This window comes from Ictalurus furcatus, chromosome 6 (genome assembly GCF_023375685.1).
Source record: "Ictalurus furcatus strain D&B chromosome 6, Billie_1.0, whole genome shotgun sequence".
Taxonomy (NCBI): Eukaryota; Metazoa; Chordata; class Actinopteri; order Siluriformes; family Ictaluridae; genus Ictalurus; species Ictalurus furcatus.
In genome coordinates this window covers 32,358,173-32,377,843 of record NC_071260.1, presented here as the reverse complement: position 1 = coordinate 32,377,843, position 19,671 = coordinate 32,358,173, and the positions used below count along the sequence as shown (strand labels likewise).

General features: G+C 44.0%; 1 protein-coding gene across 2 annotated transcripts in view; it reads right to left on the bottom strand.

Moving 5' to 3' along the window:
• fgf14 (fibroblast growth factor 14) overlaps positions 1-19,671 on the bottom strand; it is a 142,386-nt gene that overhangs the window by 28,894 nt on the left and 93,821 nt on the right. For both annotated transcript variants that reach the window (XM_053627713.1, XM_053627714.1), the window contains exons 2-3: positions 6,045-6,155; positions 2,864-2,967 (exon numbers count right to left, since the gene is read on the bottom strand). In XM_053627713.1, coding sequence (XP_053483688.1) covers positions 2,864-2,967; positions 6,045-6,155 — 215 coding nt within the window. The remainder of the gene's footprint in view (positions 1-2,863; positions 2,968-6,044; positions 6,156-19,671) is intronic.

The window sequence follows — 19,671 nt, the reverse complement described above, 5'->3', positions numbered from 1 at the left end:
TAGATAAACTGGAATTAACTGAACATTTTAACCCATTAGTTGGGTCCATTTCATCCCAAAAAAAAACCCCCAGGAAGTCACACACCACAAATAATCAAATCATACTCTACTATGTAAAGCTAAAGCTGCGCTTTTTATGATTATTCTTCTTCCTGATAATAAATGTTTGGGGTTTTTTTTTTCCAGCTCAAATGTACCAGTCCAAACATGTATGCATACTTCACTCCAGCCTCAGCTGTTTCCAGTAGGCTTTTATACTTAACGCCTAGTAAAACCTCTACAGATTTCATTTAGTGCGGTTGGTAAACAGTGGACGCACAGGCTGCAAAGACTGTCTCGAACGGCGGCGTTCGACACTGCCGACCTACCGATGTAAAGAGTCCATTTAAAACTCATAAAAGCTAGCACTAACAAGTGTCGGGAGCGATAAAGCCTGCCGAGTCATATGCCGCCCCAGAGAGGACGGCGAGCCACTTGACCGGAGAACTCAAAGCAGGATGCTATGACATCATATAAAGCAGATAGCACCATGACTCCACAAGCATCAGGGGAAATAAACATGCTGTAGTTATCAACTCCTTGGATTATAGACCTGTCGCTTTGTGGAAAAGACGCTGTATGCATGTGTATGTACACACCGGCAATTTCCATCTAGAAAACAACTTTGATCATTATTCCACTGGGTTCATCTTTGTGGCCTTTGAACAAAAGCCGGGGAGTCGACTAGGAGATTACGGATTTCTCCCTGTCAATGCTTACTGGCCTTTCAGGCACAAGAGGTGGCGGTCAACAAAGATAAGGACTCCTGCACTCTATTCTATAGGGACCCCGTCCTCTCACCTTCAAGTCAGACAGAAAGAACAGAGGCATGATATTCGAATTAGGTCATTCGGGTGACGTCGTTTATGTTTGATTGATTTATGAACTAAGAATCACAATTGCTACTGCACAACTATATGTTCTCCCCCTATTACGCATAACGTATAAATAAACTTCATTGAGTACTGTGACATATTGCCATAATGTTCAACTTTATTAAAAACCCCAAACTTGAGCCTGTTTATGGGTAAGGGTCTTGCTCAAGAACCCAACAGTGGTAGCTTGGTGGAGTTGGGATTTGAACTCACAAGCACCTGATCATTGGTACAAAGGCTTAACCTCTTCCTTCTTTCGAAAGATTAAGATTAAGCGAGGAGAAACGTTCTACACCGCGTCCAGGGTGTACCCCGCCTTGTGCCCGATGCTCCCTGGGATAGGCTCCAGGTTCCCCGTGACCCTGAAAAGGAGTAAGCGGTATAGAAGATGGATGGATGGATGGAAACTTTCTACTCTCCAGCATCTGGTGTCGCGAAAACAGGAAATTATTTTAGAATGTAGGATTGTTTTTGTCTGGACTGGGCACAAACAGCGCAAAAAAATATATCTTAAATAGAGTCGAATGTATCGAGTATTTCCTCTTATACGATCACCATACAACAAATATACTGTAAGATTATTAAACTAGATATTTCTAGGTATTGTTACTAATTTCAAGCTTTAAATATTCTCATGCTGTAAAATACGCTAAAAATGATCTGCCAATAGAACAACACTCATTCCAAACTCAAGACACAAACATGTCTAAAATAGGTTGAAGAAGCTTTTATTTGGTTTAATTATATAATATGAAACACCAAATAGATTTGACTATATTCAAGATATTTTCACTTATAAGAAAATACAAGAAGCTGGGAAAAAGCTCAAATCCATCCGTCCATTTTCTATAGCGCTTATCCTACAGGGTCACGGGGAACCTGGAGCCTGTCCCAGGGATCATCGGGTACAAGGCGGGGTACACCCTGGACGGGGTGCCAGTCCATCACAGGGCACAATCACATACACATTCATACACTACGGACACTTTGGACACGCCAGTCAGATTACCGTGCATGTCTTTGGACTGGAGGAGGAAACCCCCGCAGCACGGGGAGAACATGCAAACTCCACACACACACAGGGCAGCACCGGGAATCGAACCCCCGACCCTGGAGGTATGAGGCGAACGTGCGAACCACTAATCTACCGTGCGCCACAAAGTGAAAATCTTATACATTTATTTTTTTTAGCTGAGTATTTAAAAGGCCTATATTTAAGAGCTAAGTATTCAAATTTCCCAAGAAATGTGAAAAAGGGTCTAAATAAATTTTTAAAAAGCTGAAATCATGTTTGACATGATGGCACTGCTGTGAGCATTTACCGGGTAAGTGCATCGAAGCTGCGCTGTAATGAGTGATGGGCACCTAATGGATGTTGGAATCAAATGATAGTCGAATTCTTCGAGAAACGAGGCACAATACCAGTGAACACTCTGGACTCGAGAGTGCAGGCCATTACGTGACTCATTCGCACAGGAAAGAACGGGAACGAGAAAGAGAGAGAGAGAGAGAGAGAGAGCGAGAGCGAGAGAAAATGGATAAAAGGAGTGCAGGAGCACATTTTTAAAGTTGATTACTGAGCCCTTTAGAACATGGTCGGAGAGTTTTTGTGTAAGACTCCATGGTGAAAGATGTTTCAATTGCAGCAGAAGGGTTCCTAGTACCTGGATATTTACAGCTCTATCTACCGCTGTTTTATATATGATCAATGTTTCAGAAAGTTTCAAGATATTCAAAGTTTCAGAGAGAGAATGAGAGCGTTTCAGAGAGAGAGAGAGAGAGAGAGAGAGAGAGAGAGAGAGAGAGAGAGAGAGTAGAGGCCTCTCTGGATATTTGTGTTAATAGTCACAGCAGTTGCTTGCAAGTGGCACAATATAAAATAGGGATTTTCTTGACCCTAAACATGAGTCGCACACACACACGCACACACACACACACGTGGTACTCACTGATGTATACAGATGGCCTTCTCCATTCATGGCGATGTATAACCCTGTCTTCACGGACTGAATAGCAACAACTCGGAGGCCCACAGGTATGAGATTGAACAACGCTGGAGGGAAAGAACAGATAGAGAATGCTTCTGTGAGTAGCATTGGGGTAAATGGAGCGATGCATACAACGACATGTCATGCATTTCAGCACACGAGACCAGAGAGGAACCCTCAGTGTACGCCAGACCTTCAGAAGCCTTTAATGATCTTTATTGTACACAAGTATACAGTATGTGCTGTGGATCTTCTCACATGGATACAAACATCTGCACTTCCCAGGAACAGCTGACGCCCAAGACTCACGCAGGTTTCAGTGGATAATCTCCCCTGGATATAGCTGCTGCTGTAATCCTAAAGATGTTCCTGTTCTGATCCCAGGACTCATTCGGTACATACCCATACTGAACATTCTTCCATCACACTAGTGCTGTTAGACGTTACAGTGCGCAGGTGTAGAAGAGTAAAGATTTATTTGTAATCCCACTATCCGGTGTCACCCAGAAGACCTTCTGTGTCTGGTTTCATGGTGACTCAGGGGGTTTTTCATAGCCCTAATGACGCTTTGCTCGTTAGGGTTCTAAATCTAAATCGAAATTTCTGTAAGACAGAGTTGTAAAAAATAAATAAACGAATGATTTAAAGGCTTTAAATCAGCTTTTTGTAGTGGGTGGTTGCTTGGTGTGGTCCACTGGCTGACCAGTTTTTTTTGAAAGTCATTTTGAATTGGTTTTATTAGTGGCTTTCTGTCCAGCGCGGTTGAAAAAAGTCTCTTTAATACAGAATACACGATTGTTTACGACACGATCTATTTCAATTCAGTTGTATTCTTAGTGCACATACCACCACAGCGGAACACACTGAGCCCACGACGCCGGCCCGGTCGTTAGAATCGTGTCGTCAGCTAGGAAAACCAATCGGATATCACTGTGGTCGAATTCTGGCAAACATCCAAAACGATTTTTGAAATTCAATTCAATTCAGTTTTATTCGTGTAGCGCGTTTAACAACGGACGCCGTCTCAAAGCGGCTTTACAGAAACGTATAAACACAGGGTAGAGATTTTAAGCGTGTGAGTTTATCCCTATTGAGCGAGACGGTGGAGACGGTGGTGAGGAAAAACCCCCTGAGATGATACGAGGAAGAAACCTTGAGAGGAACCGGACTCAGAAGGGAACCCGTCCTCATCTGGGGAACGAAATTTTTGGCTAAAATTGGGTTTTTCAGCCTGTAACATGTTTTGACACCGCAACTTTAAGAAAAACTTAATGAAATTTAATTTTTTTATAAAAAAGTCTATGGCAATTTGCTTTTTAATCCTGCCCAGAATATTTTCCTGCACAAATAATGTTGAGTGATGAGTCAGTTTACCAAACACAATGGCTTAGTGGTTAGCACACCTGCCTTGCACTTCCAGGGTTGGAGGTTTGATTCCCACCCCCATCCTGTGTGTGTGTGTGTGTGTGTGTGTGTGTGTGTGTATGTTCAACCCATGCTTTGGGGGTTTCATAAACATACTCCATGTTTCCTCCCCCAGTCCAAAGACATGCGTTGTAGGCTGACTGGCATCTCTAAATGGTCCATAGTGTGTGAATGTGTGTGTGATAGTGCCCTGCAATGGGTTGGTAGCCCCACAGGTTACTAACGGGCTAAACGCAGATGTACGCCATATGTATGGTAGATGTGATGCTGACTCAGTGGTGTTAACCCCAGTAGAAGTGGAGGCAGTAATTAGAGGCAGCAATGGTGCATGGCAGCTTTAATGGCTCTTTTGTTGTCGAAGCCTGCCTCCTGGGTTTGTTACGTAATGGTTATTGTTTGTGTTGCTGTAGGATGGCTGTTCCGACAGCGACAGCGAGCGCCAATTGTCCATACGGCTTATGCTAATCTACAGTAAAATGAACTGACGTGTGTGTATGACAGACTGGTGTAAGGAAAACACGGCGAGAACGGCACGCTGCACTCTTCAGATCAGAGTGGTAGAAGACTACTCGGTGCTTCAGTGCCTCTGCGTGTGTTTATTATCTTTTGCTATTGTACAGTACATACAAGAAAATGGCTACGATAGCATTTATATAGAAAACCGAAACCAGTCTAGTCTCGTTCGGAGATTTATGGCGTCCACAGACCTGCTCGTCATCTGGTTATTGAGTGTTTGATGAGACAACGACGTGCGTCACAGGAGAAAATCCATCACGTCGGGAGAGCCATGCATGTTTGTGTGTGTAAGATTGACACTGCCTGTCACTCTCTCGTTATGGCTTCAAAATGAAATCAAATTAAGCAGCTGGCCTGAAGCAATGGAAAAACAGGTCCTGTATATGCTAATAATACCCCACTCGCTGGTGTGCCACAATTTCTCCTTGCATACACACACAAACACACATCCCCGCAAGTCCTGGTGACAATCCAAGAGATGATCTTGCTCTCACTTCATCTGGGGCCCTTGTTTATTCAGTGTCTGTCTAATCTGATTTGACAAGCAAGCGCACCAGACAAACCGGTGCGAAATAAAAGGATCGAAATGGCATGCGGTATTTAGAAGGAGAACCCACCAAATGGATTTGGAGCCATTTCGGATCCGATTCCTGATTTAAACGCAGTGTACCGTCCGTGCAAAGGACGCGAAGCTGTGGAACGCCGGATACGGTATTATTATCGTATTTATTTTATAAAAATGAATTTGATCCCGATCACATTTGCATGTGGATGCACTCGTTTGAACAGTTCGATGTTTCTCTAGACGGCACAAATCACCAATCATTCTGATTCGCTTAATTAGCGAGCAGATGTTGTAATCACAACATAACTATTTGATGCGGAAAAAAAAAAAAAAAGCCCTTAGGTTTTGCACCCAGCTCGCGCTTTTATAAAGCCGAATAAATGCATCTATATGCAATGACGGGTCTTTAGATCAGATTTCCGTTCACTCGTTTAAATGGGCATTTATTCAGCACCGTATTTGATCAAAAGACGCATACTCGACGTTCGGTGTGCGGATGTGACGCAGTATTTATCTAGCAGTCTTAAAAAAAAAATATTTATACTTATTTGAAATATTTGAAACGGACAACAACCTATACTGATAGAAACCATGGAGGGGGCGGGGGGGGGGTTGTTGGGGGGGATATCAACTCACAAGAATTACTGCTGTCATCCTTGGTCCCATCAAGAGATCCATCTGCGTTCATTTGCAAGTAGTATCCCTGCCTGCAATATAACCTGGTCACTATACCCTTGAGCTGGGGATCTGTTGAGAGAGAGAAAAAAACAACAACAAAGTGTTATCGTAAGGTTATAGTATACACCGTGAACATTAATAATTCGTTACAATGATCCATCATCGTTTATGAACAAGCAAACGTAAGGCAGTGCGTTCTGTATTGATCTTTATTCCAGTTCTGGCACTTTCGTTATGTTCTGTTTGGCAGCGAGTCCGATCTTAAGGCTCATAATTGTCCCCTGTATTCAACGGGGCTCCCCCTTTAACAGTCATCACTGGGTGTGTTAATGTCAGATATGGAGATCCTAAGGGTGGTTTCTGACGTGACGCAGGATTAATACAGCCTCATTGAATGGATTATATACTGTATATGAGGCAGAAAATATAGCGCATGAACCCAGTTGGGCCTTGTAGAGTACCTCCGAGTCGCACGGAAGCGAAAGGAGATTCGAGGACCTGGGATAAAATACCACCTGTTCTGTTGAGGTTTGAGTAAAATTGATGGAATGTTTTTTTTTTATTGTGTCAAAACAAGATCCTGACCACCAGTGCTTTAACATCACATCATGAGCAAACGCAACATGGCCCGATTTACCATGTATGCATGTGATTTACATGAAATATGGGCTATTTAAGGGGGCTCCAGGGTTGGGGGTTCAGTTCCCACCTACACCCTGTGTGTGCGGAGGTTGCATGTCCTCCATGTGGTTCGGGGGTTTTCTCCGGGTATGCCGGTTCCTCCCCCGGTTCATAGACATGCGTTGTAGGCTGATTGGTATCTCTAAATTGTCTGTAGTGTGTGAATGGGTGTGTAAATGTGTCCAGGGTGTAGCACACCTTGTGCTCAGAGCTCGCTAAAGGTTCCCCTGTGACCCTGTGTAGGATAAGCGGTACAGAAAATAGATGGATGGATGGACGGATGGACGGATGGATGGATGAATGGATGGACAGATGGATGAATGGATGCATGGACGGACGGATGGATGGACGGATGAATGGATGGATGGAAGGATGAACAGATGGACGGATGGACGAATGGATGAATAGACGGATGGACGGACGGACGGATGAATGGATGGACGGATGAATGGATGGACGAACGAATGGATGAATGAATGGACGGATGGACGGATGGATGGATGGACGGATGGACAAACAGACGGATGAATGGATGGATGAATGGATGGACGGACGAACGGATGGACGGATGGATGGATGAATGGACGTATGGACGGACGGATGGATGAATGGATGGATAGACGGACGAACGGATGGACGGATGGATGGACGGACGAACGTATGGACGGATGGATGGATGGATCAATGGATGGGTGGATGAACAGATGGACGGATGGATGAATGGATGAATGGACGGACGATGGATGGATGGATGGATGGATGGGCAGGTGGACAGATGAACAGATGGATAGATGAATGGATGAATGGGCTGATGGATGGACAGACGGATGAATGGATGGATGAACGGACGGATGGATGGATGGATGGATGAACGGACGGATGAACAGACAGATGGATGAATGGACGGATAGACGGACGGACGGACGGACGGATGGACGAATGGAGGGATGGATGCATGGACGGATGGAGGGATGGATGCATGGACGGATGGACAGACGGACGGATGGTCTACGTACTACTACAGTAGTAAGTATAGCGTCTGCTGTTGAAGAGTGGTTTTTATTTTTATCGGCAATGGTTTAAAAAAAATTGAGGATGAGGAAATATGATGAAGAACAGTCAGAAATGTGGGTGCGTGTGTACGTAGCAAACGACATCCTGCAGAACCCCTGATGGCTCTGAACAACGTGGTGAAGATATACACCGGTGTAGGTTTCACAACGAAGGACATTTCAGGAAATGTCTAAACTCCTCTTTTCCTCTCTGCCCAACATAACAAAGCCAGCATTAGACCGTACGATTTTTCATACACGTCACCAACAAAAATCCCGCCTCGTGAAAGAATTCGTCCTCACGTGAGATTGATTAAACATATCTGAAACGTCTGAAGAATAGAACGGAACAGAACAGAAAAACGTGCAACGTGTACTGTAACGTATACAAATACTAAACTCATGTTTCATTCTAAATTATTTAGGCTCAATCTCTATCCTGGCTCCAAGTAGCTTAAAATTTATTGTAAAACAAACAAACAAACAAACAAATAAACAAATAAATAAATAAATAAATGCTCGTTTTAACAGCAAACCTGCTGAGATTCCTACTGCCCGCTGCACTGAAGTCAAATATCAAATGAGAAACCAGTCGCATATAGACCTGTTTTATTTCAGACCAGGACTCAATATTTTTATCTGAAATGCGTGACTGTGTGTGTGTGTGTGTGTGTGTGTGTGTGTGTGTGTGTGTGTGTCCCTGTTTGAAAGCTGTAACTGAAGAACTGTCATCTCTTATTACTTTTGATTTACTCCTCAGATGCCCCGAGGATGCGAGTCCCTACCTTAACCAGACTCAGATTGTGCGTGTGCGTGCGTACGTGCGTGCGTGTGTGTGTGTGTGTGTGTGTGTGTGTGTGTGTGTGTGTGTGTGGGTAGGTACAGAGTTTAACTGTGAGAGAAAAACAAAACACTGATGGGGACATAGAGACAGTCAGAGTCAACGGAAATAGTCCATTTTCACAAATATCAGTTTTGTGTGCATATGTAGGGTAATATTGTGTGTGTGTGTGTGTGTGTGTGTGTGTGTGTGTGTGGTCCCACCCAGGTTGTTGTTTTATCATTTGAATCCAGAGAGCCAGAAGGCTTTCTGGGTAAAGGAAAGTCAGTCAGGCAGAGGTAGCATGTGGAAGTGCACTGACCTTTACCTTTACCTTTACTTACAAACACTCACGTGGACCCACGTACACACACACACACACACACACACACACACACACACACACACATACTCACAGACACATCGTAGTCGATGATTATACTACAGAGTGCGTAAGCTCATAGGTAAACATGTTGGAGAAAAAGCATGAGTAAAGGGAAAGCTCACTCAATGGGACGTAAATCCCACATCAACACACACACACACACACACACACTTTTACATTCTGGATTTCCGGATTTTCTCCAGATTTCTCCACAGGACTGTTAAAGTTTTTCTTTCTTTTTTTTTTTTTTTTTAATTTTTTTTTAGAAAAGTTCCAAGTCGACGACTTTTACAAATGGAAACCATTGGAAGAAGCGTTTTCTTCCTCTAAAACCTTATAAACCTCTAAAAACCTTTCAGATGTGACGTGATCAGATGAAAAATCACGTCAGGAAATAGAAAGCTTGTTTTGTCATACTTGTCTTCTCAGCTTACAACCTGAATGTGCCAAGAAACCCCTTGGCACATTCGTTTACAGTGGATACAAAGGGAATAATGGAAATGAATCTGAATCGGCCTTGGTGTGACGGGCACTGCATGTCGCTCAGGTGTACTCTCAGGAGTGACACTGGATCGGTGCTACTGGGACACGGCCATTAAGTCCTTTAGACTGCAGTGTGAATCGGACAATGAAAGACAGACAGACAGACAGAGCTGAGACAACACATCGAGACAGTGAAACTACTCCAGCAGGAGAAGCTTGGCTAGGCCTGTATTACTCACACTCCGGTTTGAGACTAGAGCAGTTAATGGCCGGAACATAATTAATACTCAGTATTAAAAGCATTTTAGGGAGTAGCTCGCACCGCAAGCTGGAGCGTGTGAGTGAGTCTGGATAGACAGAGGTTCTTGCAACTGACACGCCCACACAAAAAGCAGACACGCCATCATTGGGGCTCGTTTCCAGCTTTAAAATGCACCTCATAACGCCGCACATTGCTCTACAGTGTAGTCGGGGCTAGCAGAGTTTGTGTGTATATCCTGCTCAAGTCATTTTCTTCATGTTTTACCTCACGACAGATTTCGTGAGGTAAAAATTCAAGCCCTCATCCCTCAAAAATTCAAGCCCTCATTGCGGTGCATAAAATATAATCGTAAACAAACAAAAGCTAATGACAGGAAGCTGTGTGACGGGTGATGGTGCTGCAGGTTTGTAGGGATGATTAGTGCTGCCATTCAAGGGCACGTACTGTCCTTATTCTCATTTACAATTGGAAATAAATATCTTGAGCGATTGATTGAACACTATTTATTATTCAGGATTCTGCTAGGTCTCCGAATATAAACGTTAGCAGACGTGTGATATTGATGACGTTAACTGCGCTCTACAAAAGGTCAGATTTTCCTCATGCATAATCTCTTTGTGCAAAAATGTTATTACTAAAATAAATCCTAAGGTTCTGCACAAACTTGTGGAGTCTGGATTCTGGATACCGCGGCAAAAGGTTGTTGAGCTTCACAAAATGGGAAGTGGGTACAAGAAAATAGCACAAGCATTGAAAATCAGGGTCCTGCCATGACCATCCCAGACGCCTGACCTGAACCCCATAGAAAACCTGTGGGGTGAACTGAAGAGGAGAGTCCACCAGCGTTTGAAGGATCTGGAGAGATTCTGTACGGAGGAACGGTCTCAGATCCCTCGCCGTGTATTCTCCAACCTCATCAGGCGTTATAGGAGAAGACTCAGAAGCTGTTATCCTGGCAAAGCGAGCTAGCACAAAGTATTGACTAAAAGGGTGCCAATAATTGTTGCACACCTATATTTAACAAAGTTTTTTTTTTTCTAATAAACCTGTGTTGTTTGATATCCATGAGAGCAGAGTATTTTTGTGGCATTTTTTTTAACAAAAGACCAAAAGGTTAAACAATAGACACATTTTTCACAGCCGTCTTTGCTCATATTTACCGAGGGTGCCAATATTAGTGGAGGGCGCCGTAAACCACTCCTGTTTGTGCTCGTGCATCACCGCCACACGATCTCATGATCTCACGCGCAGACCGACTAATCGATAATGACATGATAACGAGACGACGATTTTCATAATCGATTATTACCCATCAGCTCTTACATGGAAACGGCGAAAATGGAGTTTTAAAGATTGCTCCCCCTTTTGTTTTTCCGTGACCCAAAGCACTATTTTTATGTGGACATGGGCGGAAAAAAAAAAAAAAAATGTTTTGAAAAATATCCATATACGAGGATATTTCCCCGAGAAAAGGGAAATCGTTCGTCTGCAGCCTGTCATTTTATTGCTTGCTCTTTAAACACATGGTTATTATATGCATATTTTCAGGGAGAACATCTTGCAGCCGCCCCTGTGTCGCTCTTTTAAATCACAGCCTGTAAATGTGCTGTTGTAGGATTGTATTCCATTCCTGCAGAACAGCCTGATTAAAATGGTGGATATCAGCAGGCTTCTGCATTTATAAACATGAGGTGCGTGAGCGTATCTTTACCGTATCTTTCACCTACCATTACTACGTGATTTGCAAACCCGAGGAGAAGTTTCATGAGAATGTCATGAAAAGCACAAAATTGGGCTAAAAAATGGACTGCACTCCATCCATCCATCCATCCATCCATCCATTTCTGTACCGCTTATACAGTGAGGGAAAAAAGTATTTGATCCCCTGCTGATTTTGTATGTTTACCCACTGACAAAGAAATGATCAGTCTATAACTTTAATGGTAGATTTATTTGAACAGTGAGAGACAGAATAACAACAAAAAAATCCAGAAAAACGCAGGTCAAAAATGTTCTAAATTGATTTGCATTTTAATGAGGGAAATAAGTATTTGACCTCTCTGCAAAACATGACTTAGTACTTGGTTTAAAAACCCTTGTTGGCAATCACAGAGGTCAGACGTTTCTTGTAGTTGGCCACCAGGCTTGCACACATCTCAGGAGGGATTTTGTCCCACTCCTCTTTGCAGATCTTCTCCAAATCATTAAGGTTTCGAGGCTGACGTTTGGCAACTCGAACCTTCAGCTCCCTCCACAGATTTTGTATGGGATTAAGGTCTGGAGACTGGCTAGGCCACTCCAGGACCTTAATGTGCTTCTTCTTGAGCCACTCCTTTGTTGCCTTGGCCATGTGTTTTGGGTCATTGTCATGCTGGAATATCCATCCACGACCCATTTTCAATGCCCTGGCTGAGGGAAGGAGGTTTTCACCCAAGATTTGACGGTACATGGCCCCGTCCATCGTCCCTTTGATGCGGTGAAGTCGTCCTGTCCCCTTAGCAGAAAAACACCCCCAAAGCATAATGTTTCCACCTCCATGTTTGACGGTGGGGATGGTGTTCTTGGGGTCATAGGCACCATTCCTCCTCCTCCAAACACGGCGAGTTGAGTTGATGCCAAAGAGCTCCATTTTGGTCTCATCTGACCTCAACGCTTTCACCCAGTTGTCCTCAGAATCATTCAGATGTTCATTGGCAAACTTCAGACAGGCATGTATATGTGTTTTCTTGAGCAGCGGACCTTGCGGGCGCTGCAGGATTTCAGTCCTTCACGGCGTGGTGCGTTACCAATTGTTTTCTTGGTGACTATGGTCCCAGCTGCCTTGAGATCATTGACAAGATCCTCCCGTGTAGTTCTGGGCTGATTCCTCACTGTTCTCATGATCAATGCAACTCCACGAGGTGAGATCTTGCATGGAGCCCCAGGCCGAGGGAGATTGACAGTTCTTTTGTGCTTCTTCCATTTGCGAATAATCGCACCAACTGTTGTCCCCTTCTCACCAGTATGCTTGGCAATGGTCTTGTAGCCCATTCCAGACTTGTGTAGGACTACAATCTTGTCCCTGACATCCTTGGAGAGCTCTTTGGTCTTGGCCATGGTGGAGAGTTTGGAATATGACTGATTGATTGCTTCTGTGGACAGGTGTCTTTTATACAGGTAACAAACTGATATTAGGAGCACTCCTTTTAAGAGTGTGCTCCTAATCTCAGCTCGTTACCTGTATAAAAGACACCTGGGAGCCAGAAATCTTTCTGATTGAGAGGGGGTCAAATACTTTTTTCCCTCATTAAAATGCAAATCAATTTATAACATTTTTGACATGCGTTTTTCTGGATTTTTTTGTTGTTATTCTGTCTCTCACTGTTCAAATACAACTACCATTAAAATTATAGCCTGATCATTTCTTTGTCAGTGGGCAAACGTACAAAATCAGCAGGGGATCAAATACTTTTTTCCCTCACTGTACTACACTGGGTTGTGAGGAGTCTGGAGCCTATGGTAAATGGTAAACGTTCTGCACTTATATAGCGCTTTTTTAACCTTAGCGGTTCTACAAAGCGCTTTACACTGTGTCTCGTTCACCCATTCATTCACACACACACACTCACACTCACACTCACACACCAGTGGTAGAAGAGCTGCCATGCAAGGCGCTAACTTGCCATCGGGAGCAACTCGGGGTTCAGTGTCTCGCCCGAGGACACTTCGGTACGTGGAGTCACGTGGGCCGGGAATCGAACCGCCAACACTACGATTAGCGGACAACCCGCTCTACCACCTGATCCACAGCCACCCTATCCCAGGGGACTCGGGGCACGAGGCAGGGTGTCAACCCATCACAGGGCACAATCACACACCCATTCACACATTACGGACAATTTGGGAACGCCAATCAGCATACGACGCATGTCTTCGGACTAGGGGAGGAGACCGGAGTACGCAGAGGAACCCCCGAAGCACGGAGAGAACATGCAAACTCCACGCACACAGAGCAGCGCCGTGAATCGAAGCCCCGAGCCCGGAGGTACGAGTTAGCAAATCGATGCTAACCATTGTGCTAAGCCGGGCTACACTTAAAAGTGAAAGTTTACTAAGTTCCTACGCAGTCCATGCGTTCGCCAGGAGGTTACAAAGTGTTGCAGATAAGTTACACGAAAACCTTTCCCAATCGCCGTGCACGTCTGAAACAATCTCTCTGATGACGCAGCGTGATAGATCCGATCGCTCGATCCGATCGCCTCGAACGCTGACGGCTCCTCGTGACATTCGGGGCATCGTGGAATACAGCGGAACCTTTGAATCTGGCGACTTTTTTTCATTCATTTATTTATTTTTATTTTTATATTTTTTTTTTAAAGGATGCAGATATGACTTTGTTCCACCTGGACCTCATTAGGCAAAAAATGCACCCGGTGACATTTTGTACGAGTGGCAAATTGCTGGTTGTAGGGATTTCAAAAGAAAAGTAAAACTATAGGCTTTTCATTCCACACTAGTCCCGGCGCCGAATACAATCAAGAAGACGCTTTCTTAATTGTATGCCTGATTACATCCGAGATTGCGGGGATAAAATAAAAGGTCTCATCACGAGTCTGTGATAGGCCTCACAGTTTAGAGTGGTAGCAACACGGCACTGAATAGGGTGTGATTGCGAATCAGCAATAAGTGTTGGGACAATCTACGCACCCTTTAAAGAGGCATTTAGAGGTAACAATGATCTGTTATAATACTTCTCATATTTAGAGATGATGGAACATTAGCAGCAGGAGGACGGAAGAGAAACGGAAGAAGAAAAAAAACCAGACAAGAGAGGTGAAGGTGGAGGTGGGGGAAGCCATTATCCAGAAGGGGGGACACGCTGTGCTGTACACGGACGGCAGCAGCTGCAGAGTTAACCGCGAAACGTGACTGCCCCACTTAGAACACTTCTGGAAAAAGAGAGGGGCTTTTCCAGCATACATAGGCGCAGCGCTGTTGTCAAGGTGAAACACTGAACCAGCACAGATGCTGTTTGGATCTCAGAGCGGTGCTCTTTTTACTGCAGATTGTGAAGATCTTAATGCTATGTGGGCGTGCAACAGACAGGATTTCTTGCATTTGAGAAAAATACTCTTTTTTTTTTTTTTTTTTTTTCTCCAGTTATGTAAGCGCAATCAAATTTGTTTCGCTTCAGCTGGCATTAAAAAAAAAAAGAAGAGAAGAAGAAGAAGAAGTGAAAATCCAGATCGGTTCGCACCCCGTGACATAGCACGACGCTATACGATCGATCCGGCCCGCTGATAGCTGGAAGTGCAGACGACACGACGGAAGGTATCAATTAGATACAACGGCAGAGCAGAACGTCCTTTAGACGACTCTCCACTGTGAAATGTTTACGAGCATTACCTGACACCGAATGGTACAGGGGGGCTAAGATGGACGTAATGAAGTGAAGTCAGAATTCGTGGAACGTATTAATGAGACACGGCATGAGGAGAGATTAGAAGCTCATCTCCGCTGGGGATCTTCCGTCCCATTGAACGTTATAATTGGACTCAACGTGTACCGATCGGAATCTGCTGTGCCAAATCGAGCCGTTATGTAGTCGGCCTTAAGGAAGACCTGTCATGTTCCGTTTCCTGTTAGGAGCGGAACAGAACAGGGTTTTACAGCAAAGAGATGTGACTGCAGACGCGTGCGATCCATCCCAACTGGGCAGATTCGAATGAGATCTCTCAGGTCGGCTGAAGGTCACAACGTGGACCTCCTGACAGATGCGACGGAAAGAGGAGGATAGCGTGAACGTGTCCGGGATGCCAGACGTTCTACTTTAGCTTTGCGAAACAAATGTCTACGTAATGTGTCTGTTCAAAAGGACTTCGAGAAGCACAATGCTAGCTCTGTGCTTTCTACTGACACTAGGAAACGTCCTTCCTTTCTCAGACGATTCACCGACTCGGCACGAAGGTCTGAATGAAACCGATCTGTTTTCTCTTAGGAATGGTGGATCGGCCCAAAAAGGTACAAAGCGTAGCACAGTACAATGCTCAGAGGCAATCAAAGGCATATCCCCGCTTTAATCTGGAGAACAGAAGTGAATAGGTGCACAAAGGAAACGGTACATTAACACAAGCTGTGCTCGGTTTCGCTGGACAGCAGAGGCCTTTCATGTTTGGAGACATTTGGCACAAGGTTGTCGTGTCCATCTTAGACATTACGCTCTCCAGGAACAAAGGGAACTAAACTGGACCTTTCCTTGTAGCTGGAACGGTACCATCAAAGTATCTTTTACATTGCGAAAAAGTGTACGCCTCTTAATGCTTACTCTGAAACCTACGTAATTACAGTCCGTGCGTGTATTTACTACAGCCAGGTTTCCATGTGGAAAACATCCACAACAGCAACACGGAAAGATACACAGCTAAATCCCCAGTGTTGAATTCACACCCTACAGTGTTTATATACGTCCACTGGACTCAAATAAACACGCTGGGTGTTAATTCAACACTGGGGATTTCACTGTGTACTATTCAGTGCAGTTTACTTCTCTTCTTCAGAAGAGAAGAGAAAAGAAGAGAGGAGAAGAGAAAAGAAGAGAAGATAAAAGAAAAGAAGAAAAGAAGAAAAGAAGAGAAGAGAAGAGAAAAGAAGAGAAAAGAAAAGAAGAGATGAGAAGAGAAAAGAAGAGAAGAGAAATGGAAGAGAAGAGAAGATAAAAGAAGAGAAGAGAAAAGAAGAGAAGGGAAGAGAAATGGAAGAGAAGAGAAGAGAACAGAAGAGAAAAGAAGAGAAAAGAAGAGAAGAGAAAAGAAGAGAAAAGAAGAGAAGGGAAGAGAAACGGAAAAGAAGAGAAGAGAAGAGAAAAGAAGAGAAAAGAAGAGAACAGAAAAGAAGAGAAGAGAAGAGAAGGGAAGAGAAACGGAAAAGAAGAGAAGAGAACAGAAGAGAACAGAAAAGAAGAGAAGAGAAGGGAAGAGAAACGGAAAAGAAGAGAAGAGAACAGAAGAGAACAGAAAAGAAGAGAAGAGAAGAGAAGAGAAGAGAACAGAAGAGAAGAGAAGAGAAGAGAACAGAACAGAAGAGAAGAGAAGAGAAACAGAAGAGAAACGGAAGAGAAGAGAAGAGAAGAGAAGAGAAGAGAAGAGAAATGGAAGAGAAGAGAAGAGGAGAGAAACGGAAGAGAAGAGAAGAGAAGAGAAGAGAAACGGAAGAGAAGAGAAGAGAAGAGAAACGGAAGAGAAGAGAAGAGAAGAGAAACGGAAGAGAAGAGAAGAGAACAGAAGAGAAGAGAAAAGAAAAGAAGAGAAGAGAAGAGAAGAGAAGAGAACAGAAGAGAAGAGAACAGAACAGAAGAGAAGAGAAGAGAAGAGAACAGAAGAGAAGAGAAGAGAAGAGAAAAGAAAAGAAGAGAAGAGAAGAGAAGAGAAGAGAACAGAAGAGAAGAGAAGAGAAATGGAAGAGAAGAGAAGAGAAGAGAAGAGAAATGGAAGAGAAGAGAAGAGAAGAGAAGAGAAGAGAAACGGAAGAGAAGAGAAGAGAAGAGAAGAGAAACGGAAGAGAAGAGAAACGGAAGAGAAGAGAAGAGAAGAGAAGAGAAGAGAAGAGAAATGGAAGAGAAGAGAAGAGAAGAGAAGAGAAACGGAAGAGAAGAGAAACGGAAGAGAAGAGAAGAGAAGAGAAGAGAAGAGAAGAGAAATGGAAGAGAAGAGAAGAGAAGAGAAGAGAAGAGAAGAGAAACGGAAGAGAAGAGAAACGGAAGAGAAGAGAAGAGAAGAGAAGAGAAGAGAAGAGAAATGGAAGAGAAGAGAAGAGAAGAGAAGAGAAGAGAAACGGAAGAGAAGAGAAACGGAAGAGAAGAGAAGAGAAGAGAAGAGAAGAGAAGAGAAATGGAAGAGAAGAGAAGAGAAGAGAAGAGAAGAGAAGAGAAGAGAAGAGAAGAGAAGAGAAGAGAAATGGAAGAGAAGAGAAGAGAAGAGAAGAGAAGAGAAATGGAAGAGAAGAGAAGAGAAGAGAAGAGAAGAGAAGAGAAACGGAAGAGAAGAGAAACGGAAGAGAAGAGAAGAGAAGAGAAGAGAAGAGAAGAGAAATGGAAGAGAAGAGAAGAGAAGAGAAGAGAAGAGAAACGGAAGAGAAGAGAAACGGAAGAGAAGAGAAGAGAAGAGAAGAGAAGAGAAGAGAAGAGAAGAGAAGATCCGATCCGATCCTCAGTTGCCGATATGAATCCGTGTCTCGGAGCGATGTCATTAGTGACTCTTGGCCATATAAAGAGCGTGTCTCTATGGTGGAGCGGTTGGTCCGGGAGTTCAGGGAAAGGAATAAGAAAAGTAATGTATCATCCTATCCTGTGTGTAATGTTTAGCGAGAGCCGCTCCAAATGCACCTTGTAGAGGACCGGCTAAGCACAAACTGGGGCGTGCTTTAAATGCAGGTCACGCTTGTCACTTGGTTTTTAGCAAACTGATTCAGCAAACATCGCTGCTACGTCTGCGGTTCACGTAATCACTGCAACCCTGAAGAAAAAAAGCTCTTTCAAATGAACCTGACGCTTTTAATATCGCTAGACCATCCTGGGATAAGTGCAATAGCATGTTCGAGGGCACGTTCGGTACCAAGGCAAAGGCAGAATAGCTTTCTCTACAGGGGGGTCTCCCATCTCCCGAGTGTACCCAGCTGCATCCAGCCTGGGCACGAAGGCAACTTCATAACATCTTCATGCTTTCTGTAATGGGCGGCCATGATCAGGTTCATTCGCTGGAAATATGTTTTGTGTAGCTGCGGTTGAATTAAGCCTCAGCAAACAAAGCACTGATGTTCTTTAGTGCATGGGTTACGTGTTAGGGAGAGGAGAAAAATGCGAGACAAGTGATAAAAGAGAGGGAGGAAGAAAGAAAAAAAGGGGGGGGGGAAAGGGGGCTGTCTCTCTTGACGAAGCCCTTGTATGTGAGCTCGGGAAAAAAAGAAAAAAAAAAAAAACACCCGCTAAAGATTTTCCAAATCTTCCCAGCAAAGGGAAATTAATGAGGCAACTCCCAGAGGGTCCTCCATCCAGAATAACACAGATAAAGACACACAGATTCCCCCAACTGTGTGCCAGATCCACCGTCAGCCCCCAGACCAGCAGAAATCAGCCATTTCAGTGGCCGTCTCACCGGGGCTTCTCGTCTGGTCATGTGACTTCCTTAAGAGGGGAGGCAGGCTTGATTGCGTTGATTTAGTCGAGCAGCTCCTCAGCATGCTTCAACACAAGATTCAGAGGCTGTGAGTACACAGGGCAGCCATGAGCCGCTCGCCAGCTGTAATAAAATGGCCGTCACAGGTGCACGGTAGCCCAGACGTTCTGGGGATAATTCATCACTCGCCGCCTCTCGTGGCAAAATCTTTCTTTTTACTGATGATTTATTTCTTCGACGTCCCCCTCTCAACATTCCCAACCAAGACCGTGAAGTACCGCACCAACCTGTGGCCTCTGGTATTCTTTTAACCGCACACACCAACACTCCGACTAACTTACACTTGCACGAACGCATACAGGTGGATTCACACAGCCATGCTTTCTAGGATACCGTTATTATCTTATGGACGGTGTGCATATATGACTATATGTTTGGAAGTTGGGTTTTGGGTATCTGACTTCCCATATAATTATAAAATCAAAGCTAATGGTGAAACATACAGTAAGAAGAACAATGTTGCATAAAAACATCAAATAACTATGGTCTGAGTAGAGGATTAACACTAAGGAGCCAACGTTGGCTTGCGTGCAGGCCATACGTAAGGGCATGAGGAGATAAGAAAATGGTTCCAAGTGTAAAATAAATAAATAAATAAATAAATAAATAAATAAATAAATAAATAAATAAAGGGCACGTCTTTGCACAGAGAGCTGGCAATATTACGGTGGCACGTTCGAAACTGAACCGCGT